General features: G+C 35.6%; 1 protein-coding gene across 50 annotated transcripts in view; it reads right to left on the bottom strand.

The window, feature by feature from the left end:
* PLEKHA5 (pleckstrin homology domain containing A5) overlaps window positions 1–24,020 on the bottom strand; it is a 238,640-nt gene that overhangs the window by 100,276 nt on the left and 114,344 nt on the right. For all 50 annotated transcript variants that reach the window (XR_010343070.1, XM_064377721.1, XM_064377732.1 and 47 more), the window contains 5 exons: window positions 13,327–13,410; window positions 12,180–12,300; window positions 9,831–9,935; window positions 6,306–6,378; window positions 879–979 (listed from right to left, as the gene is read on the bottom strand). Coding sequence is in view for 49 of the 50 variants with exons in the window: in XM_064377721.1 (XP_064233791.1) it covers window positions 879–979; window positions 6,306–6,378; window positions 9,831–9,935; window positions 12,180–12,300; window positions 13,327–13,410 (484 nt within the window). In the remaining variant the exon portion in view is untranslated. The remainder of the gene's footprint in view (window positions 1–878; window positions 980–6,305; window positions 6,379–9,830; window positions 9,936–12,179; window positions 12,301–13,326; window positions 13,411–24,020) is intronic.

Here is a 24,020-nt window from a genome sequence, read left to right as displayed (position 1 = left end):
CTGGTCTTGAACTTCTGGGTTCAAGCTATCTGTCCAGCTTGGCCTCCTAGAGCCCTAGAATAACAACATGAACCACTGTGTCTATTCTATTAATAATTTTTTTTTGAGACAGGGTCTTACTGTGTTGCCCAGGCTGAACTGCAATGGTGTAATCATGGCTCACTGCAGCCTTGATCTCCTAGGCCCAAGTTATCCTCCCACCTCAGCCTCCCAAGTAGCTGGGACTAGCCACCATGCTTGGCTAGTATAGTTTCATTTGTTTGTTTGTTTTAGAGACAGGCTAGTCCTCAACTCCTGGACTCAAGTGATCCTCCCACCTTGGCCTCTGAAAGTGCTAGAATTACAGGTGTCAGCTGCTGTGTCCAGACCCCAAATTTATTATTAAAAAATTCAAACCATTAGGAAGTGGAACATTTTTGGATTAAAAAAAAAATTCAAACATATAGTAATCTTGAAAGAACGTATAATAATCAGTAGGACATCCATAATTATATTTATCAATTATTAGCATTCTGATATGTTTGCTTTATCTAGAACCATTTGAAAGCATATACATGAAGACACTTGACCCCTAAATATTTTAGCATGTGCTTCCTAATTAGAGGGACATTCTTCTATACAACCATAAGACCATTAATTAATATATTTTAAATATAAAAAAGCACTATAACTAAAATAGCTTTTTGTAATAATCTAAGGTTCAATATCCATTTTTAACCAATGCTAGTTTTGGACACAGAATTAAAAACTGTATTATTTCCTTACCTTAAAAGCATACTTGCAATTAATGTGATCTTCAGAGGTAAGCAAAGCTATTTGCTTATTTTTAAGCAATGCTAGTTTTGAACACAGAATTAAAAACTGTATTATTTCCTTACCTTAAAAGCATATTTGCGATTAATGTGATCTTCAGAGGTAAGCAAAGCTATCTGAAAACTAGGTAACAGTATGCTTCCCAGGATACCCTCTTCTTTCTCATCTAAGAGATAATTTAACATCTGATTAGAATTTTAAATATTCTCATGATGCACAGTAAATTTTTTTAAGATCTATTTTTGCCAAATCAAAAGGTTTCTGTATATAAATGAACTATATTCATGTTTAGGCAGGTCTTAATAAGGTTTTCAATGAAAATATCAAATAGCACAAGGATTTATACTTTGGTATGTATACTATATTCTACAAAGCCCCTTTACATGTCATTCACTGAAAATATACTGGTATATAAGTAATGGCATTATTCAACCCTCATTTCTGATGGGATTTAAATTCCCAACCTTCTAACCTCAGACAAATACATGGCTTTGTTGGTTACATCATTCAGGCTTTGCTCAAAGGTCTCATCAATGAAGTCTTCCTTGACTACTGTATTTTAAAATGCTATTAATTAACATTTTCTCTGTTCTCCTTTGGGAATGTTACCACACCCTACTCTCAACACCTCCAGCATGCTGTTTGTTTTAGTTATTTATTTGCTTGTTATCTTTTTCTCCATACTAGAATGTAAGTTCTATAAAGACACTTACAATGACAGTAGTAGAAGCTCAAAAAAATTTGTTGAGTAAATGAAGACACATGTGAATACATATTTACTTTTTATTTTTATTTTTCATAACATTCTTGGAGTATAGTGAATACAGATTTTAAACTATGCTATAAAAATTACATGCTTTTTAAAACATTTAACTTTGAAGGTCTGCTTTAACTGGTCATCGTGATATACAATAGAGTAGTGTGGCAAAATTACAGGCCAAGGCAAGCACATAAAATATACCTAGGAAAATGATAAACATTAATCTTGACACAGCATAGATTCACATTATTAACTTGCTGCTTGGCGGCAGAGCTGTTTATGAAAATTGAAAGATGTACTTCATTGTTATGGACCCATAAGACAAGTTAATAAAGCTGTGTCATCAGGCTAATAAACTCACCAATGAGAAACCATCAATAGGAAATAATTTTTTTTATTATGCTTGCTGTGTGATTTTTTTTTTCCTAATTATCAAAAACTTAACAAGGGATTTTATCTATTTTGCCCTCATCTCTAAACATTTAGAATGTTTCTGGCAAAACATCCAAAAGGGAAAAAGTTGTATTAAATGGAGGCTTTTTTTTTTTTTTTTTGAGATGGAGTTTCGCTCGTTACCCAGGCTGGAGTGCAATGGCGCGATCTCGGCTCACCGCAACCTCCGCCTCCTGGGTTCAGGCAATTCTCCTGCCTCAGCCTCCTGAGTAGCTGGGATTACAGGCACACGCCACCATACCCAGCTAATTTTTTGTATTAGTAGAGACGGGGTTTCACCATGTTGACCAGGATGGTCTCGATCTCTTGACCTAGTGATCCACCCGCCTCGGCCTCCCAAAGTGCTGGGATTACAGGCTTGAGCCACCGCGCCCGGCCTAAATGGAGGCTTTTTTTTTATAGCTTTTCTCATAATAATGGAATAAAATTTTGTTTTTACTATTCTGTGCTCATTCTGGTACAATTCACTAATGCGTATAAGAATGAACAAAAGTATAGATTTAGTCCAAAAGTTTAAAAAGAGGTGGAAAGCAGTCATGAATTATGGAGAATATGACAATTTAAAAGAATAAATCACATCCTAATTTTGAATTCAATTTTATGTTTATGTTTATATAAAGGGTATCATCAGAAACACCTTATGAAGTCATCTTTATTAAAAAATCATTTTAACCAAATAATACATCCTTCTATGTCCCATGATAAAATCATCTTTCCTAAAGTTTCTTCAGAATAGACAGAGGCACTATAGCAAAGGGTGATTTCCCTAGATTACCTGAGGTTGTTTTCCTGCCTAACACTAACTACCTGTGAGATCCTAGGCACGTTATTAATGCTTCATATCTGTTTTTTCATCTATTAAACTGGGGATAATAGGACTTGCCTCAAAAGATTGTTATGAGGGTTAAATGAGTTAATGCACATTAAAAAAATCAGCACAGAGAGTGAAGCATTAAGTAAATACTGCCATTATTATATAAAATCAAAGAAAGTGTATATAAAAAAATCTTCATCTTCTGTCAAATGACTATCCCGAGTTCTTCAGCTTCTTAAACTGCTCCTAATCCAACATTCTTCTGTTTAGTTCTATATTAAGCCCGACCTAAGCACGGTCCTAGTTTCTATCACCTAGAGTGCCTCATAGACTGACAAAGAATAAGTACTGAGTAATGTTTGTAGAATGAAAGAACTCTCCATGGGGTCAGCAGAGGCCTTTCTGAGAATGCATGGCAGACCATTTTGTCTCTGCCATTTTCTTCCTTCATTTTGCCACAGCCGACGGTTCCAAGAACAACACTCTCCAAAAAGCTTTCTACATCTTAATCTCCATCACAGAGTTTGCTTCCTAGGGAACATGACCTGGGACAGGAGCCATAAGAATCTCAATATTTTACTGGATTCAAGTGACATTTTAGATTCTCCATTTCTACTTAGTTTTAAAGATATTTGGGAGTAAGACAAAAACTACATGCAGTTATAGCTGGGTAAATATCACAATTATCATTTATAACCTGGAATACTCCAACACTGTTAACTGGTCTTTTGGCTTCTAATTAAAGTACTAGAGTGATTTTCCTAACTTGTATTCCTGATCCTATAATTATTCTTGCATTCAAGATACAGTTCATTAGAATGGCAAACAAATGCCCTTTGTGCCTTAATCTACCTTTTCAATTTTTTTTTTGAGACACTGTTTCGCTCTTGTTGCCCAGGCTGGAGTGCAATGGCACTATCTCGGCTCACTGCAACCTCCACCTCCTAGGTTTAAGCGATTCTTCTGCCTCAGCCTTAGCACAGTACTCAGCAAATAGTAAATATGCAAAAAAATATATACAGGCTACTATGATCATCTCACTAAAATCTAATTATTTTAATTTAAAATCTAACATTTCTTATTGATAAAATAGTGAAAATGTGTATCAAATACTTCTTTCCAACAATCTGCAGAGTAGTCATCTGAAGCGAGTTAAATGATATTTCTCTTGTTTCTACAGTTTCTTCTTTTTTATATGCCTCCTACATGGGAAACTACTAAAATTAATAAATACATTGCATGTAAAATGCAAGTGGTTAATAATAAGGAATCTCATACTCAGCATGGCTTGCTTTTTTTTTTTTTTTACCAGCTTCTATTATAGGTTCAGGAGTACACATGTGGATTTGTTACAGAGGTAACTTGCATGATGCTGAGGTTTGGAGTACGAATGAATCAGTCTCCAATATAGCACAGTACCCAATCGGTACTATGTTCAGCCCTCCCCAGGGTCTACTGTTCTCAACTTTATATCCATTAGCATGGTTTCTGACTCACTTTTACATTTTTCAAATATGATTAAAAGTTTTCCTATTATAGGCCAGGCACAGTAGCTCACGCCTGTAATCCCAGCACTGGGAGGTTGAGGCGGGCAGCTCACGAGGTCAGGAGATCAAGACCATCCTGGCCAACATGGTGAAACCCCATCTCTACCAAATTACAAAAAAAAAAAAAAAATTAGCCGGGTGTGGTGGCGCATGCCTACAGTCCCAGCTACTTGGGAGGCTGAGGCAGGGAAATTGCTAGAACCCAGGTCACGGAGGTTGCAGTGAGCCGAGATTGCACAACTGCACGCCAGCTTGACAACAGAGCAAGACTTCATCTCAAAAAAAAAAAAAAAAAAAAAAAAAGTTTTCCTATTATAATAAAAGCGATGAGCCCCACCTCCCTGGGCAACAAAAATAGCAAATTAAAAGGAATTCAGTGTTTTTTGGCCGAAAAGTAACATCAACAAATTCTTGGCTGGGTGCGGTGGCTCACATCTGCAATCCCAGCACTTTGGGAGGCTGAGGTGGGTGAATCATTTAAGGTCAGGAGTCTGAGACCAGCCTGGACAATATGGGGAAACCCAGCTTCTAAAAAGAAAAAAATTAGCCAGGCGTGGTGGCGCGTGCCTGTAATCCCAGCCACTTTGCGGGGCTGAGGCTCGAGAATCACTTGAACCTGGGAGGCAGAGGTGTGAGCCGAGATCAGCCTGGGCGACAGAGGGAGACTCCATCTCAAAAACTACCCACCCCCCAAAAATCCAACAAATTCTTATATTAGACGTAATAAACATTTTCTTGTTATAAGTAGTCCATAATATACTGAAAAAGAGAGGAAAAGAGAAATTATAAGTTTAAGGATAATGCCTGAAATACAACTTCTAACTTTCTGAAAGAGTCAGAAAACCCCTAAGGAAAATTGTAGAGTAAGCTTAGCATTTAACTAAAGATAATACCACAATTGCAGCCTGAGGAACATCTCTATGACAAAATGCAACTTTATAGGGTTGGTTAATTCTGAATCAGCAGTAATTCTCTAGTACAGTTTGCAGATGAAAATGATTCTAGTAATTCCAAATTTTGAAGGTTAATATGCATTATAATGCTTCAATACACAACTATAAATTTGCTACAGGTCTTTTGTGTAGTCAAAAAATATAAAAACTGCTAATCATTTCTAAAACTCCGTCATATCTTCTAACTTATACTTTTCAAGAGAAGTCATAAATTATTAATCATGGGTTGACAATCTAATTCTTCGTGGCAGTTTACAACCAAAGTTTAAAGTAGGGAAGAAGGAGGGATAATCCAGATTCATGACTTTATACTATAGCTGAGGCAGATTTCTCTGGAGAGCACCACCTAGATATGGCTTTCATTGGCAGGTAACAACTTTGTAGTATCTCAGAGATTGTGGCATATGAACAGAAACATCTCTGGACTTTTATTTAAAACTGAATTAATAATTTATTAACCAGAGAAAAGCTATCAGTGTTTGGTCAAAAAAAAGTTCAGAATGAAAATATTTCTTTGTAATTTATTTTTTTCATTTGCTAATACATCATAGTAGTCCCTTATGTTCTAATATCATTTGCTGTGGAGCAGAATTGGGTGCTTCATGGAACCATAAGCTAGATCTGACCAAACTGACATGTGAAAACAACCTTGTCAAACTAAGGGTTGTATCTGTAATGCATCAAATTCAAGAGTAGCATTATAGAGCAAAGATTAGGGAAGCTGGACTAAAACTCAGACCGAAGATGGTCTGAAGCACCATATTTATTCTATCATAACCCCAAGACTCAGAATATGTCAAAGAAGAAGAAATCTGTTTGATACTATTCGTTGATAATAAAATAGCACACAGAATTATAATACTTCTTTTGAAAAAAGTATCTGATACTTAATATACATACATATAATACATAACTTACTTATCAATTACAAAAAAATACACTAAGATAGTCTAGGGTAAACTTACCTCTATAATAAAAGAGGCAAAGATCAGAAAGCACAAACCAGCGTTTCTTCCACAATTTCATGCCAGTACTGTCCTGCATTAAATCAGCATTTTTAAAGATTATTTCTAAAACAATAAAAACTCACTTCTTGTGCATTTATTTATATTTTTTTGAGACGAAGTTTTGCTCTTGATGCTCAGGCTGGAGCGCAATGACACGATCTCAGCTCACTGAAACCTCTGCCTCCCGGGTTCAAGTGATTCTCCTGCCTCAGCTTCCAAGTAGCTGGGATTATATGCACCTGCCATTAGGCCTGGTTAATTTTTTTGTATTTTTAGTGGAGACGGGGTTTCACCATGTTGGCCAGGCTGGTCTTGAACTCCTGACCTCAGGTGATCCACCCTCCTTGGCCTCCCAAAGTGCTGGGATTACAAGAGTGAGCCACTATGCCTGGCCCTGTGTATTTTTTTTTTTTTTTTTTTTTTTTTTTTTGAGACAGAGTCTTGCTTTGTTGCCAGGCTGGAGTGCAATGGTGCAATCTCGGCTCACTGCAACCTCCACCTCCCGGGTTCAAGCAATTCTCCTGCCTCAGCCTCCCAAGTAGCTGGGACTACAGGCGTGCGTCACCACGCCCAGCTAATCTTTGTATTTTTTTAGTAGAGACAGGGTTTCATCATGTTAGTCAGGATGGTCTTAATCTCTTGACCTTGTGATCCTCCCGCCTCGGCCTCCCAAAGTGTTGGGATTACAGACATTAGCTACTGCGCCCAGCCGACCTTGTTCATTTTTTTAAAGTAAACTTTTAAAACAAGGAATGTTCGATGTATGTGTAACATAATCTAACTAAAAGGCCAGTTAAAAATTTGGAGGTAGTTTTCTAGGGCCTTAAGATATTCTCAACTAGACTTGTCTCTGAAAAGTAATACCATCATGTAAAAGGAATTCATTAAGGCAATTTGATTTGGTTTCATATTTCTAAGCAATCTGAAATTCACTCGTCTCAACACAAATGTCTGCTAGGATGAGACTACCGTAACCATGCAGGAGTGCGGGCATTCTGGTAAACCAGATATAATAAATATGTTAATCTTCAACAAGAAGAAAAATATGTGAACTGAAATTATTCCAAAGGTAATGTGATTTAAAATGACGGTGAATAAAGAAAGCTTAATATACAAATATATTTCATAAACTTTTTTCTTCTTAGTCTACAGCTTGGGATTTGCTCATCATGCAGAAAAGAGAGCTTATTTGGCAGCTATTTCTAAGTAATTTAGTTCATTAAAATATCAGGCTCAAAACAAAATTAGAATTTTAATAAAAATTACTTTCCCATATGCAATGTAGCAAAATTGCATGTAAAAATTAAACAGATACCCAAAAAAAAAAAAAAAAAAGGCCAGTTTGGATGTGCATTAATTATTTCTAAATTTATTTCTAGCTGTGAGAATCATCTAATGACTTTAGAACTATAGAAATTAGCATGGGTAAAATCTTTCAAAGTAAAAGATTTGACCTTAAAATTGACAGCTATACCAAAAAAAAAAAAAAAAAGACAAAAAAGGAAAAAATTAAACGGTATATGATATCTTCTTCAAGTTTTTTTTTCTTTTTTTTTTTTTAAGAAAGTCTCACACTGTCACCCAGGATGGAGTGTAGAATGTTGGCTCACTGCAACCTCCGCTTCCCGGGTTCAAGTGATTCTCGTGCCTCAGCCTCCCGAGAAGCTAGGATTACAGGTGTGTGCCACTACTGCCCAGCTAATTTTTGTATTTTTAGTAGAGACGAGGTTTCTCCATGTTGGCCAGGCTGGTCTCAAACTCCTGACCTAAAAGTAGACAGGAGGTCTCACTATGCTGCCCAAGCTGTTCTTGAACTCCTGGGCTCATGTAATTCTCCAGCCTTGGCCTCCCAAAGTGCTGGGATTACAGGCTCAAAGTGCCTGGCCCAAAATAAACACTTATTACAGAAGCTACTTGGTAACATTTTTGCAATGCTAAATTAACCAAGGGATCAAGAAATAAGAACAAGAACTATTTTAAATAAGGAGTGCCACAGGCTATTAGGTTCAATTTTGCAATCAAATATTTGAACATAAGTTGGACTTATTAGAAAGACTAGTTGGAAAATATGGAACAAATTTTCTATTAGAAACTGGGCTGGGTGCAGTGGCTCATTGAACCTGTAATCTCAGCACTTGGGAGGCTGAGGTGGGTGGATCATTTGAAGGAAAGGAATTCAAAGCCAGCCTGGCCAACATGGTGAAAACCTGTCTCTACGAAAAATACAAAAGTTAGCTGGGCAGCAGTGGCACATGCCTGTAATCCAAGCTACTTGGGAGGCTGAGGCAGGAGAATTGCTTGAGCCTGGGAGGCAGAGGTTGTGGTGAGCCGAGACCATGCCGCTGTACTCCAGGCTGGGCGGGCGACAGGGTAAGACTCTGTCTCAAAAAAAAAAAAAAGAAAAGAAAAAAAAGAAACTAAATGTGCAAAAATCTTTTGGCTTAGATAAGCTTAAATATCAGATAGTTAAAATATAGTCAATGATTAGGTGCTGGGAAAAAAATAAATATATAGACAATGATCTTTTAAATAAAAATTATGAGTCTTAATAAACAAAAATCATTAGGTCACCTGAAAGCAATTAGCAATATTTAACAGAATAAACTGGCACCAATGAACTAATATTTAACTTTCTTTGTATAATCTGTAAGCATATAGAATCAAAGAACAAAAAAGGCCTTTGAAGACTGAGGATGTCACCTCAGTTGTCTGCCAACCACTTATCTGAAACCCAGCTGCAAACTGGAAAGTAAACAACAGCCTCTATGTAATCAAAATGATGCCAAAATCCAAGGAGGTAATGTACATACATCTTTACTAATTCCAAAACTAATAAGGTTCCAAAAAAGCTTAGATAGCAAGTTCCCCAGTTACTACAACAATATAAACTCCAACTTACCAGGATGCCTGACAGTAAACTCTGTATGAGCAAATTAAAAAGAAAAAAAAAAATAAAGAAAGAAAACATAACCAAAAAACTTAAGAGGAAGAAAGACTAGTCTCATATTATAGAATCAAAAAACTGAAAAAACCCAGAAAAATCTGAAATTATCAAATTTCTATATAAAGGAGGAGATATAACTGTATATTTCTCTAATGATTTTTATATCAATAGAAAAATGAACAATACCCTTGTACTAATATTTAGTTGTTTATTTCAATTTTGACATTAAAAAAAAATATTTCTACCTGGATACTTTTACCATGCAATTTCTAACATTTTCATATAGCATATATTTAATTTTAAATTTAGATATACCCATAACAAACACACAATCTCTGTTCTAAGTAATGTTCACCTCCTTTTGTCTTCACTGTTCCCTTGATATTCTTCAGGGGTAACAAGCAGTCAAAGAACCTGGGTGGCTTCTCTGTAGTTCCTTCTTAATTTTATGATTTTATAGAATTGTCTTAGGTACATTCAGTTAAAAAGGTTCCTTCTGATTCTGTCTTTTGTTTCATATCAAATAGAAAAAAAAATACCTGTTTATAAAGCCAACCTCGTCTGACCACCGGTGCATTAGGATTCCTTTTAATTGAATTTGACCTCTTTCCAAAATTATGAACTTTTTTTGAAGCTCGTGAAGTCTAAATAGAAAAAGAGTATGACAGAAAATGTGATATCAATGTCTAGATATTTGAGCTTATTTTCCTCTTCAAATTTAATCTCTTTTCAGATTTTCCCAAGACTTGCAGGACTTAAATCTTTTCAGATAAATTACTAAAATTCTACTTTTGCTGGGTTAGTTTTTTGAAATATAAGGATTCTGCACCAAAAATTTCCCCCCAGGATACCACAAGTTTTACAATCTTTCCTTTAAAATCTGGAAAGGATATACAATTTTTAGAAAGACAGAGTATGTGGCAGTATTTTGTCCTACCTGCTATATAAAATGAATAGATATTGAGTAAAAACTGCTAACAAATCTTTAAGAATAAACCAAATGATATAACTTTCCCCTTTATATCTGCATTTAATAGTGCAGGTTCAATTTAACAAAGTTAACAGCACTCAGTCTGAGGAGAAATATACAGATATTAAATATAAACAAATACATCACATCAAGTCAAAACAAGACTGGAAGGATCTGCTTAATGTAAAATAGTGTTTTCTTTTTTATGGGCAACTCTGAACTGAAATGATACCAGACACATGGAGTTTACTGGATTCTTCAAAGTACATATAAGGATATATAATCTTTAAAAATACTGCTATGGTTACCATGAAGATTTATTTTGGTAGGAATCGTAGTGGTGACCAACAAACATGAAAACGATGAAGCTATAAAGTAACATATAATTATCTCTTGCTTTCCTACTTGTAGAGAAATCTAGCATACTTCATTAGAATTTTGTTTTTTGTGAAGCTTTTATTAGTATATAAGAGAATTTTAAGGCCCAATATTAACAAAATTCTTCTTAAAGCATATTTTCTTGATAGATTTTAATTTACTTTCAAACAGATAGTGCTTAAAAACATTATAAAACTCAAAGACAGAAAAAGATACACAAGGATCAATCTACTTCTCACTCTTGGGCTCTCGCACCCAGCTAACCGCACTGGCAACTCTGTGGGGCAAACAATATCATTGTGTGTATGTGTGTGTCTATCTATCTAAAATAATTGTTCTCATGGTTTTGAATATTTTCCTGAAATGACGGCATATTTTAATATCCACTCTTTTGTTTCTTTATTTCTTGGAGCTCACTATATAAACAGAATGCCTATTTACTCATACTCTTGTCAATATGCTGTGTTATGAAACTTTCTGACTTTTGAAAATTTTTAGGTGAAAATGGTATCTTTTTCTGGTTTTAAATAATATTTTTCATATTATGGATGAGGCTGAGCATATTTTTTCATCTGTTTAAGAATAAATTCCATTTTCTTTACTGAAAACTGATTTTATATAATTTGTCCATTTCCAAACTGGCTCATAAACCCTTTTCTTATTGATTCAAAGCACTTCTTTAATTATAAGGAAATTATTCTTTAATTGCTATATGAATTGCAGATAATATGCATGGATAATAATCACATGTGGTTGAATTTCTCATTATTTTATATTGTTACTTCTGGGTTTTATGTCATATTTAGAAAGCCCATCTGCATTCTGAGCTCTTTTTTTTTTCCCTAAATCTTCCATTTTTTTTTTCCCTAGTACTTTTACAGTTTTGTTTTTAACATTTCAACAACTGATCCATCTAGAAAATTTTTGGTGTAAAGTATGAGGAATGGATTCAACTTTCTTTCAAGACAATGACCTAGTGGCCCTCAATCTATTCATCAATTTCTCCAGATTTTAATTAAAATATACTCATAAAGCATTATGCTCAGCCTGTTGCATTTATGTTACTTAATAATCAAAAATTATTTATATTTGAAAATTTATATTCATTTATAATCTCCTAACAAAATTTTATTTCAAAAACCTTAACAGGCATTTAAAATACTATGATTATAATTATCTATTTCCTTATAATAAACATAATTTACTATTACAACGGTTTTGCTGAAAAATGTTTTCTCAATCTAGGCATTCTTACAGTCAGAAAATCTGATTTCTAGGCTATTACATTACTCTTCACCTTTAAAACTCAAGTATGTCCACTCTCTCTCAAAAAAAAATTGTATTTCTAACATTATTCTAAATTTAAAAATGTAAGTCATTGAATTATAATCTTATTACTTTATATTTCAGCCTATTGCTACTTATATCTCATGTAATAATAAAAATGTAATGATTATTCTATAATTCTAAGTCCATTATGAGTAACGGTATAGTACTGTTTACTCCTTATCAATAATTAATAAAAAGTAAAATAACTTACTCTGCCTACAGGGCTCATTGGATGCACTGCATAATCTGAAGTCACATTATAGTTAGAAGCTTCATTTATCATACTTATAGGTCGTTCCTTCTTTTCTTCAGATGTCATGGTTGCAACAGTCCTGAAAATATATGTCAAAATGCTAGAACTTGCTGGGTATGTAACCTGCTTTATAATAACACTTCCCTAGAGTTAACAATGCGAGTGTTCTACTTTTTCAAAGTAGTTCGATCCTAGTTACTCTAGAGTCAGGCCTTAATACTTACAACAACTTTAAATACAGCTAACACTTTTCCTAAGCCAAAAATGTTTATTATTACCATGTTTATTTATTTTTATTTTTAAAGACAAGAGTCTCATTCTGTCGCTTAGGCTGGAGTGCAGTGGTGTGATTTTGGCTCACTGCAGAATCTGCCTTCCAGGTTCAACTGATTCTCCTGCCTCAGACTCCTCAGTAGCTGGGACTACAGGCACATGCCATCACACCTGGCTAATATTTGTATTTTTTAAGTACAGTCAGGGTTTCACCATGTTGGCTAGGCTGGTCTCGAATGCCTGACCTCAAGGGATTTGCTCACCTAGGCCTCCCAAAGTGCTGGGATTACAGGCATAAGCCACCACACCCAGCCTATCATGTTTATTTTTAATAGGCATTACTGCAGATAGTCTACTTCGTCATCCAACTAAAAATTAAAAATGAATTATAAGACTATTCTGATACTACAAACAATAACAATTTCAGTAACTTATTCTGTGAATAGCTTTATAGTATGATACATTCGTATACATATTTCATTTGATGCTTATAAAACTCTTGTAAAATAGTAATTACCACTATCTGATTTAAAGATCAGAAAACTGAGCTCAAATTAGTTTAATAATCTAACCAAGTTTACATAGTTTCTCTATGCTTGCATCCTGGGCTCTAGAGCTTACTGAGTTTGAAGTACTATCAAAACAGCTTCTGAAATTACATTCCTCATGAAAAAATATTTAAGTCAGATTTCTGTATGACATATTATGTTATACTTGACTACAAATGTCCACATAAGAAAGCTGTTAAATTGTACTGAATGAAATATAAATAACAGCAATTTCAATGCTAACCTTATTTTAAATACAGGCATTCCATGAACTCTTTACTTACTGTTCATTCACTACAAAAATACAGTTGTCCTGTGATGGCTGTCCCGTGACTGGATGTTTGCAGGTCACTTTCCTTTCATTGTGGCTGAAAAAAGAATAGAAAAAAAAAAAGAACATGTAGGTATTTAAATGACCGTTTTGTTATTGTAACATTAAAGTTGGTCTACAAAAGAAATGAAATTCAAACTCCCAGCCCCGCCTCCTTTTTTTTTGAGACGAAACTTTGCTCTTGTCGCCCAGGCTGGAGTGCAATGGTGTGATCTCACTGCAACCTCCATCTCCTGGGTTCAAGCAATTCTCCTGCCTCAGCCTCCTGAGTAGCTGGGATTATAGGTGCCTACCAGCACACCCAGATAATTTCCTGTATTGACAGGGTTTCACCATGTTGGTCAGGCTGGTCTTGAACTCCTGACCTCAGGTGATCCACGCACCTTGGCCTCCCAAAGTGCTGAGATTACAGGTATGAACCACTGCACCTGGCTAAATTCAGGTCTTGATATAAAGCATACCTATGGTCACAGAACAAACTAATACCCACCTTGTCTCTGTAGTCACTGTGGCCTAGTAGGAAGTCCAAACCTTTCTAAATACGATGCTAGTGTTTACGTACTCTTACTTCCAGACTTTCCTCAAGGATGTTTTAATGAGTAGGTCTAGACAAGTGGTTCTCAACTGGGTGATTTTGCCTCCCAGGAGAACATTTGGCAATCCCTGGTAACATTTTGAATGTCACAACTGGGGAGATGTTACTGGTATCTAGTGGGTAGAGGCCAGGGTGCTCCTAATTTTAAAATGCAGAGCAGAGCCCTCCACGTAAAATAAACCTCCAGAAACGTCAACAGTACTGAGGGTGGGAAGCCCTGCACTAGGCTATGATAACCCTTAAAATAACTGAGTCTACTGAATAAGGAAAGCAATTATTTACTAACATTACTAATACATGCTCCTGTATTTCTCCAAGAGGTTGAAGAAAACAATGGCAGTTGAGAGCACAGGTTCTGAAATCAGACTACATAGGTTTGAATCCCAGCTCTTCCACCTAATAGACAGGTGATCTTTGGCAACTTACTTTACCTCTCTGTGTCTCAACTGAATAAAGGCAGCTATGTCACAGGTTATTCCTTAATTTAACCAACATACACATGTACATACACACAAATATTTTTTATAAATATAACATCTATATAGATATATATCTATATACAGTAGTCCTCCCTTATCTGTGGTTTCGCTTTCTATGGTTTCGGTTACCCTCAGTCAATTGCTGTCCAAAAATATTAAATAGAAAATCTCAGAAATAAACAATTCCTAAGTTTTAAAGTGTGAGCTGTTCTGAGTAGTGTGATGAAATCTCTCTCCATCCTGTTCTGTCCCATCTATGATGTGAATCATCCCTTTGTCCAGTGTCTCTAAACTGTTGATGCTATCTGCCCCATTAGTTACTTAATAGTTGGCTTGGTTCTCAGATCAACTGTTGAGGTATTGCAATTTTTGTGTTCAAACAACCCTTATTTTACTTAATAATGACCACCCCCCTTCCAAAGTACAAAACCAGTGATACTGGCATGCTGTTACATTTATTAGTTAATGCAGCTATTCTTTTACTGTGCCTAATTTTTTCAAAAACAGAGTAAGGAGGTCTTGCTAGGTTGCCCAGTCTGGCCTCAAACTCTTGGGCTCACGTGATCTTCCTACTTTGGTTTCCCAAAGTGCTGGGATTACAGGCATGAGTCAGCATACCTGGCCCACTGTGCCTAATTGATAAATTAAAATGTATCATAAAGCAGTGAAAAAAAACATAAAAATCTTTGCCCTCATGGAAATTACTTTATAATGGAGATGTGGAAAATAATAAGCACTTGATAAAGGTTATTTACAACTATAACGAACTGCAGGATATTGAGTATATGTCATCATTATATTAGTATTTGGCCAACTATTTAAATTAAAAGTTTAACTTTGTGCCTACCCAAATACAGTCACCTGTCACTTAACTACGGTGAAACATTTTTGTTTGTTTGTTTCATCATACTCAACCTCAAACATGGTGATACATTTAAAATACATTAGGTGATTTCACAGTTGTGTGAACATCAGAGAGCATGCGTACACAAACCTGGCTGGTACTGCCTACCATAAACCTAGGCTATATAGTGGAGCTTATTGCTTCTAGGTTAAAAATGGTATAGCATGTTACTGTATTGAATACTATAGACCAGTGCAATATAAAATATTTGTGTATCCAAATATATCTAAACATAGAAAAGGAACATTAAAAATATGGTCTATGCCTGTAATCCCAGCACCTTAAGAGGCCAAGGCGGGTGGATCACTTGAGGCCAGGAGTTTGAGATCAGCCTGGACAACATGATGAAACCCTATCTCTACTAAAAATACAGAAATTAGCTGGCCATAGTGGTGCATGCCTGTAATCCCAGCTACTCTGGTGGCTGTGGCACACCACTGGACTCCAGTCAGGGCAACAGGGTAAGACTCTGTCTCAAAAAAAAAAAAAAGTATGGTATTAAAGATTAGAAATGGGACATGTTTATAGGGCACTTATCATAAATGAAGCTTGTAGGTCTGACAGTTGCCCTAGGTGAGTCAGTGAGTATGCAGAGACTGAATGTGAAAGCCTAAGGCATTACTGTATACTACCATAGACTTTATAAGCCCTGTATACTTAGGCTACATCAAATTTATTAAAAATATTTTTAAAAACTTTAAATTTATAAAAATATTTTTCTTTCAATTAATTAAGGTTAGCTTATTGTAACTTTATAAAATTTTAATTTTTAAAATTTCTTTATTCTTTTTTTTTTTCAGAGACAGAATGTCACTCTATCACCCAGGCCATAGTGCAGTGGTGTGAACACAGCTTTCTGCAGCCTCAACCTCCCAAGTTCATGCAATCCTCCTACCTCAGTCTCTCAAACAGCTGAACTACAGGTGCACACGACCACACCTACCTAATTTTTAAAATAGCTACCTGGGAGGCTGAAGGAGGAGGATTGTTTGAGTCCAGGAGTTTGAGGCTGCAGTGGGCTATGATTACCACCGCACTCCAGCCTGGGCAACAGAGCAAGACCTTGCCTTTCTTTAGAAAAAAAAAAAAGGACTCCGTTTTTCTAGTGAGTTCAGGGCTAAAGAAAACAAGCTCAACTTACTGTTCATAGTCTTCTAAAGGACAGAATAAAATGAATGAATGCCCCACTACCACCTTTTCTTTTTTTTTTTTTAAAAAAAAAGAAAAGATACCAAGAAATTGATAAATAGCAAGACAGACTGCTTGTGCTTTGGCATTATGTCTTTTTCCTATTTGTTACCAGAGTTTTAATCTTTTGCTATAATCAGAAGAGTGAATGAAAGGCCTGACACTTCAAAGCTTCTATGAAACTATTATTTCATTTAATAATAATTTGGTTGTGAAGGATTTTAAGATGACTAAATCAGTGTGTATATAAAATGATATATATATTTCCATCAAATCATATAACATTAAAATGACATGTCTACTGGAGATAAAATAGAATTCATTAGTCAACCTAATTCTTTTCCAATCTTATGTATTTTATAAACCAAATAATGAATTATGTAGGAAACTACTGGAACACCTGGGCTACACTGAACTTTTAAGCAGACATTTTAGTTCTGAGCTTTCTGGAAGTTTAGATAAAAAGAGAAAGCTAATGCACACAGCTCCTATAAACTATTTATGGAAGGAAGAACAATTTACCAGGTTTGAATCAACTTTAAGTAAAAGCTTTCTTCTATATAAATAACTGTATGACAGCACTCTGAAAATAGGGGAAGCTGGTGTTTGTCTCCCTTTCCAGGGTAATGGAAGATATTTTTCGTAGCATCTACAAAGCTTTATGCATTGGCATAAAGGAGGATGCCAATGGCATTTCTTAAAAAACATAACCATGAACACACTCTTTCTCATCGAAATAAATGCATAAAGTATACATTTCAATATAAAACCCAATAAAAATATGCAATTAGAAAAAAAAGACTTGTTTGTTAATATGGTGTTTCAAATTTCCAGTTAAAATCATAAAAGCCCATTAAAGTGAGGGGACTATTTCATTCTTTTTGTTTGTTTGTTTGTTTGTTTTTTGTCTTTTATTAGGGACTATTTCATTCTTAATGGAGAGTTACTTCAAATCATAAAGAAACTAAAGTATTCAATGCAATTAAGTACCTACAGATAAAAGAAATTTGGTATTAAAATTCCTGTTATCCAACAATAAGACCAAAACCATGCAGAACTTCATTGAATGCAAAAATCTTTAATCTGATATCCACAGGTAAAGTACCCTGATTAGAAGTTCTTTAAAATATCAGAATTTGATTTTTTATAGAAATGAATCCAGTACTAAATGTACTAGATTTAAAAATTTAAAAATTCAAGTAATGTTACATATAACAAGTATTATTTTAAAATCAGGAATAGTTCCTCTCCATACTTGGTTTAAAGAATATATCTTGTTTACATATAGTAAATCATAACCATGCATAGAGTAAATGAGACACATTCTTTAAACCAAGTATGAAAAGAAACTATTCCTGATTTTTAAATAATACTTAGGATTTCAAAGAGATGATGACTCAGGATTGCTTAATACAGCAGCACTGGCATCTTTATTGGGTTGCTCTATGCTTTTTAGTTAGGCATCCTCACAAGCCCAAGCTGGCTGCTGTATCACAAAGTAATACTCTGAACCACGAAGTCCAGAGTTAAAAAGAAAGTTTTGCTTTGCATATTCCTTTGCAGTTAGTTTCCCAAAAGCTCCTTGGCTATATTTCCCAAGAGTCTCATTAGTCAGAGATATGAGATTCCATGCCCAATTCAATCAATGGCAAAATAAATGGGACTACAATGGTAAGCTTACTCCAGTCAAGATTCACAACTTTGTGGTCCACCAAGAGGAAAGTGAATAAAATGAGGTTATAATAGCAAAAAACAAAAAGGGGTGAGGGTGGGGGGAAGAAGAGGCTATTAGCTAACAAATATCCTATTTTCTTTTTTTTTTCTCTTTAATAAGATTTTTTTTTTTTATTGCATTTTAGGTTTTGGGGTACATGTGAATAACATGCAAGGTTGTTGCACAGGTGCACACGTGGCAGTATGATTTGCTGCCTCCCTCCCCTTCACCTATATCTGGCATTTCTCCCCATGCTATCCCTCCCCAACTCCCCACCCCCCCACTATCCCCCCTCCCCCCCAACAGACCCCCGTGTATAGTGCTCCCCTCCCTGTGTCCATGTGTTCTCCTTGTTCAACACCCGCCTATGAGTGAGAACATGTGGTGTTTGATTTTGTGTTCTTGTGTCAGTTTGCTGAGAATGATGTTTTCCAGGTTCATCCACGTCCCTACGAAGGATGTGAACTCCTCCTTTTTAATGGCTGCATAATATTCCATGGACAAATATCCTATTTTCTTAGACAAAGCAACTTACACATGGCCCAAAGAAAATATCTGTGCTAGCACATTCAAAAGTAGATTTCTGTTTTATGTGGTAAAGAGGAAAATGGTTTTACTAATTTATTGCTTTGAAAAGGTAAAAGAGTGATTTAACCCGAACTTCAGACCTTTAGATATTTTGTTTCTACCTTCAGAAAAATGTTTTAATGTTTTGGGTACATACTGACTACCTTTCATAATGCAATCCTTGTGAGAGCATGTGTTTTTAGTGGGTTTTTTTCCTTAATCTCTATTTCATTGGTGACTTCAGTGACTGCTTTAATCCAAAATCCACTCTGCTTTTTAAAAACGAATATTGAAATTGGATATTGCCAGTAACAGCCAATACTATTCTTCTGAGTGATATATTACAGCCAGGCAAAGCAAGTTTTATTATGCAGTGTTTCACATGTGTAACCATGGTAATATTGTTGAAAATGTATCTACTATGCAAAATGAGTAATATGTATTTTAGAATCCCACAGAAGAGATTTCAGTTGTTTCTTACTAAACTCAGATGTGAACTCATTTATATGATTTGCTCTGAATCATGTATTTCCCTTAAGGAAAAGAGAGAAGGATTTAATTTAGTTTAAGAAAAATAGGATAGCACAGTGGTTTGGCAGCTGCCATTTGGCAATTCTTCTGCCAATCCTGGCAACAAAGCCAGTATCATGATTTGGACTTTTACAAAGGCCCAACCCACAAAAGTTGCCACATATCCACAATAATGTTAGACTGGAGTGGGGCAGAAGAGGTGTGGAAACTATGGAAGCTATTGTATTTGTCTATGAAGAAAACTATGTAGCAAAAAGCTCAGATGTGTGCTTTTAACTTGTGTTTTCAGTATCCTTCTAGTGAAACCAAAAAGAGTACTATAATTTTGTATGTTCTCAAGTTGGCCTTAGTTTCATTACTCTATAAAACAATTATACTCTCCAGCTTGTCTTAAAATTGAAGAGCTTCCATCAATAAAAATCACACAATGTCTTGTAATTTTACAACTCAAGCAGTTGAATCTTAATCAGGTTTAAAAATCATATTTGTAGCAGCCATTTAGTTATGAAATCAATTCGATATATGCTAGTCAAGTAATTTTAAAATTATTATTAACCATAAAATTTCTTAATGTTTTACATAGTTAACTATTTTAATTTATTTTCATTGTAATAAAAAGAAGAAAAATGTTCTGTTGAAATCTGGCTGCCACAAGGACTATTTCTGCAATTTATTTTTAAGCTGAAAATATGCTGGCATAGAAAATTGCACCTACAATTAAAGGCAATGTTTTAAGAACAAAAGAAAAACATTAAAAGTGCTCTGCCTTTCTTGGAACTGAATTCTTGAGTCTTGGTTATGTGAAGAAATAACCACTGAGTTAGCAATCTCAAAGACTGTAATTTTTTTGAGGGTAAAACATGAAAAGTATCTATTTCCTTAACCCGCATTTAGTTCTAAATGCCATTTGCCTTTAACTTAGAACTAACTGCTTCCAGACATCCTGCTCAAACCTCAGTGTTTTATTTACCCATCATCTACAAATTCTCCTTAAGGTCTTAACCCTTTATTTTCTATTCTTTCTCCTCTCATCATTTAGAAAATGGATGATCTCCAATTTCTTGGGGGAAAATAATGGATTAATCAGGTGTGAAAACCTCACTCATCCTCACCCCCAGCAATAAATATTACGATGACCACCATAACAGCTACCACTTGAGCATCTCACTCAGTGAGTGCTACTCACATACTCAGCTGTCACATAATGGCCTTGACAATCAATCCTCACCCTCTGAGGTAGGTTTTATTATTTGCACTTTATGAACACACTAACTGAGGCTCATGGCATTTAGAAAGCTGCTAGAAGTCATACTGCAAGTAGGAGTGCCTCCAAGTCTTGAGCTGCTCTCCTTTTCAGATCCCAACCCTTCAACAGCTGCCCCTTTCTCCAACTCTTCCCACAGCCAATGAGACTTCTCAGCTCTGCCTTTCATCTTTTGTTCAGTGACACTAGAACAGAATAAAGCCATACTTTCCTTAGAGGCCCTTTCCTTCTTCCACTGACAGCAGATGTGCCATGCACATGTGCGGACTCCCTCACTGCTCCTCTTCCTTCCTCCTCTCATCTCACTGCCTATCATCACCCCAGGATCATTTCTATCTGTAGCACAGTAATGAAACCTTTCCCAATTCCAGTTTAATTTTAAACCCAATGCCTCTCATCCTTGGAAGCTTCACAATCATTTTCTTCTCTTAGCTGTTCAGACAAAATTACCAAGACAACAGATTTAGAAATGTTACGTCACATTTCTCCCATTACAGGTATCAAAGAATTTAAACAACTGTAAAGCATATGTTGCACCCAACAGAAACTGAAAGTCTTGCTTGACTCAAAGGAGATGACTTAAACCCCATGAGAAAATATGAGTATGATGTAACACTGTAAGTACAAAGCTGAAACGATTATAGACATTAAGAACATTAAGAGGAAAAAAATTAAATGTTCAAAACATAAAGGTTCACATACCAACTCACCTGTTTTAGGATTTAGTTTTTCACTGATAATTTCTAAGTTATCTTTTTAAAAAGCTCTTAAGTAACACCAGCATACACATTAAGAATCTACAAAATGGGTTGCGTGCAGTGGCTCACACCTGTCATCTAGCACTTTGGGAGGCTGAGGCAGGCAGATCACCTGAGGCCAGGAGTTCGAGACCACCCTGGGCAAAATGGTGAAACCCCGTCTAGACAAAAAATACAAAAATTAGCCAGGTGCGGTGGTACACACCTGTAGTCCCAGCTACTAGGGAGGCTGAAGCATGAGCATTGCTCGAACCTGGGAAGTGGAGGTTGCGGTGAGCTGAGATCACACCACTGCACTCCAGCCTGGATGACGGAGTGAGACACTGTCTCAAATAAAATAAAATAAAATAAAATGTACAAAATGAACACCTTTTAATGAATTTAAAGCAATTTTGAAAGTAATATAAGAATGATTCAATTAACACCATGCTAGTTAAAAACAAAATGTACCTATCACATCCATCCCAAGTGTTATGGCACAGTTAGTTACATTTTAGATCACTTAATAAATTAAAAGCAAAAGTGCTTAACATAATTTAGATAATTCTTTCACCCGTAAGTCATTTGAGTAAATCTGAACTTAAGCATTTAAGAAGATGGGAATGTTAACTGGTACTATATGGTTAAAACAGAAATATGATTCTTAAAATGTACACACTAATTTGCTCAAGTAATTTTCTGCCACGTATTCAAGAATTAAGTGATATATCTGGTTGACACCAGAAATTACCTTATGAGACACCAGAAATTACCTAATGAGAGTAGACAGCTAACAACATCTCAGCCACTATGCAGGTGCATATGGTTCCAAGACTCTCTTTTTTTTAATTGTATTTCTTTTTACAATTTCTTTTTCTTTTCTTTCTTTTTTTTTTTTTTAGACAGAGTCTCACTTTGCTGCCCAGGCAGGCTGGAGTGCAGTGGTAAAATTTCGGCTCACTGCAACCTCTGTCTCCTGGGTTCAAGCAATTCTCCTGCCTCAACCTCCCAAGTAGCTGGGATTACAGGCACCCACCACCATGCACAGCTAATTTGTGTATTTTTAGTAGAGACAGTGTTTCACCATGTTGGCCAAGCTGGTCTTGAACTCCTAGTCTCAAGTGATCCGCCTACCTCACTTTCCAAAGTTCTGGGATTACAGGCATGAGCCATCGTACCCATTACAGGCTATTTTTACAATTCATTTTTCAACTGAAAAATTAAGACAGTATATATTTATCACGTACAACATAAGACACTCTTAACAGCATCTGAATCTACCTCATTGTAACAAGACTCTTTCCTATTGAGTCTATCCTCTAAGCTAAGTTTCAACTTCCTTCTGAAGAATAGGAACCAAAACAAAAAAAAAACAAACCAAACCAACCATAAGCAGCACCGCAAAACTCCTACCTTTTTAAAAAGATAAAGTATCTGGTTGCACACCAAAGCATATTAGCTGTATCTAATAGAGCCCTCACCAACATTAGTTGAACTTGAATGTGTTAGTAGAATCAGATTTCTTGAAAACAAGTGAATTCTGTCACTTCCTTGCTTTAAGTAATTGTTGGCTCTCTGCATCATCTTTAATGTGAAGTATAATGGTTTACATACAACTACAATTTAATGAATGAGGAACACTGATAATGTGATCCCAGATTAAAGATTACTGTAGAATGGTATATGAAAAAAGCACTTACATAGTCATATAACAGAATAAAAATGCTCACAGGGTGTATTTTAGTGGGTTAAAAGAATACTTACTCAAAAAGTTGCAGCCACTTATACAAAAACATTGTGTCACAAAAGTCTTACTGACTTTTAAAATAAAACTGGACAGACCTCCAACTCAGAAACATTTCAATGATCAGAAATATTCTTGTCATTTAAAAGCAATAATGTGGCATTCAAAAATATACATAGCCTGTAATCCCAGCACTTTGGGAAGCAGAAGTGAGAGGACTGCTTGAGGCCAGAAGTTCAAGCCTATATTGGGCAATAACAAAAGGCCCTGTTTCTATGAAAAAAATTAAAAAATCACAATTAAAAAAATATTTAAAATTAGCCAGGTAAGGTACTGCATGCCTGTAGTCCCAATTACTCAGGAAGCTGAGGTGGGAGGATCTCTTAAGCCTAGGAATTCAAGGCTGCAGTGGGCTATGATGGTGTTACTATGCTCCAGCCTGGGCAACAGAGCAAGACTCTGTCTTTAAAAAAAAGTACCAGGGCTTGTCTTATGGATATGCAACCTGTGCAGCTGAACAAGGCCCTGCCCTCAGAAGGGCATGCTTGGTTTAATGCTCTGCTGTCGGCATCTTGAAATCCTGGGTAATTTTGGCACAAGGAGCCCATGTTTTTATTTTGCATGAGTTTTTGCACTAGCCAGGCTTGGAAGGTTGATACCCAAATATGACTAACCCTAGTGTGACACATAGCCTTACCTTAATCTCCTCTGCAACCTACTATATCACAGGGGAATTTCGGCAATGCATTATCCCTGGGCTAAAATTCAGCACACCACAAAGAAGGGATGAATGGTCCCCCCAATGAATGGTAATTGGTAATATTTTATTATAGCATGCATTAAATAGAAATTTATCACACCCTTGGGAAAAAAGCAAACAGCAAATTAGAAAAAGTTTAAGCATCTATTCTTTTGCATGTGGTC

Source organism: Aotus nancymaae, unplaced genomic scaffold (assembly GCF_030222135.1).
Source record: "Aotus nancymaae isolate 86718 unplaced genomic scaffold, 86718_ANA_hifiasm-v0.15.2.pri h1tg000016l, whole genome shotgun sequence".
Lineage (NCBI taxonomy): Eukaryota > Metazoa > Chordata > Mammalia > Primates > Aotidae > Aotus > Aotus nancymaae.
This window is presented reverse-complemented; position numbering and strand designations above follow the sequence as displayed.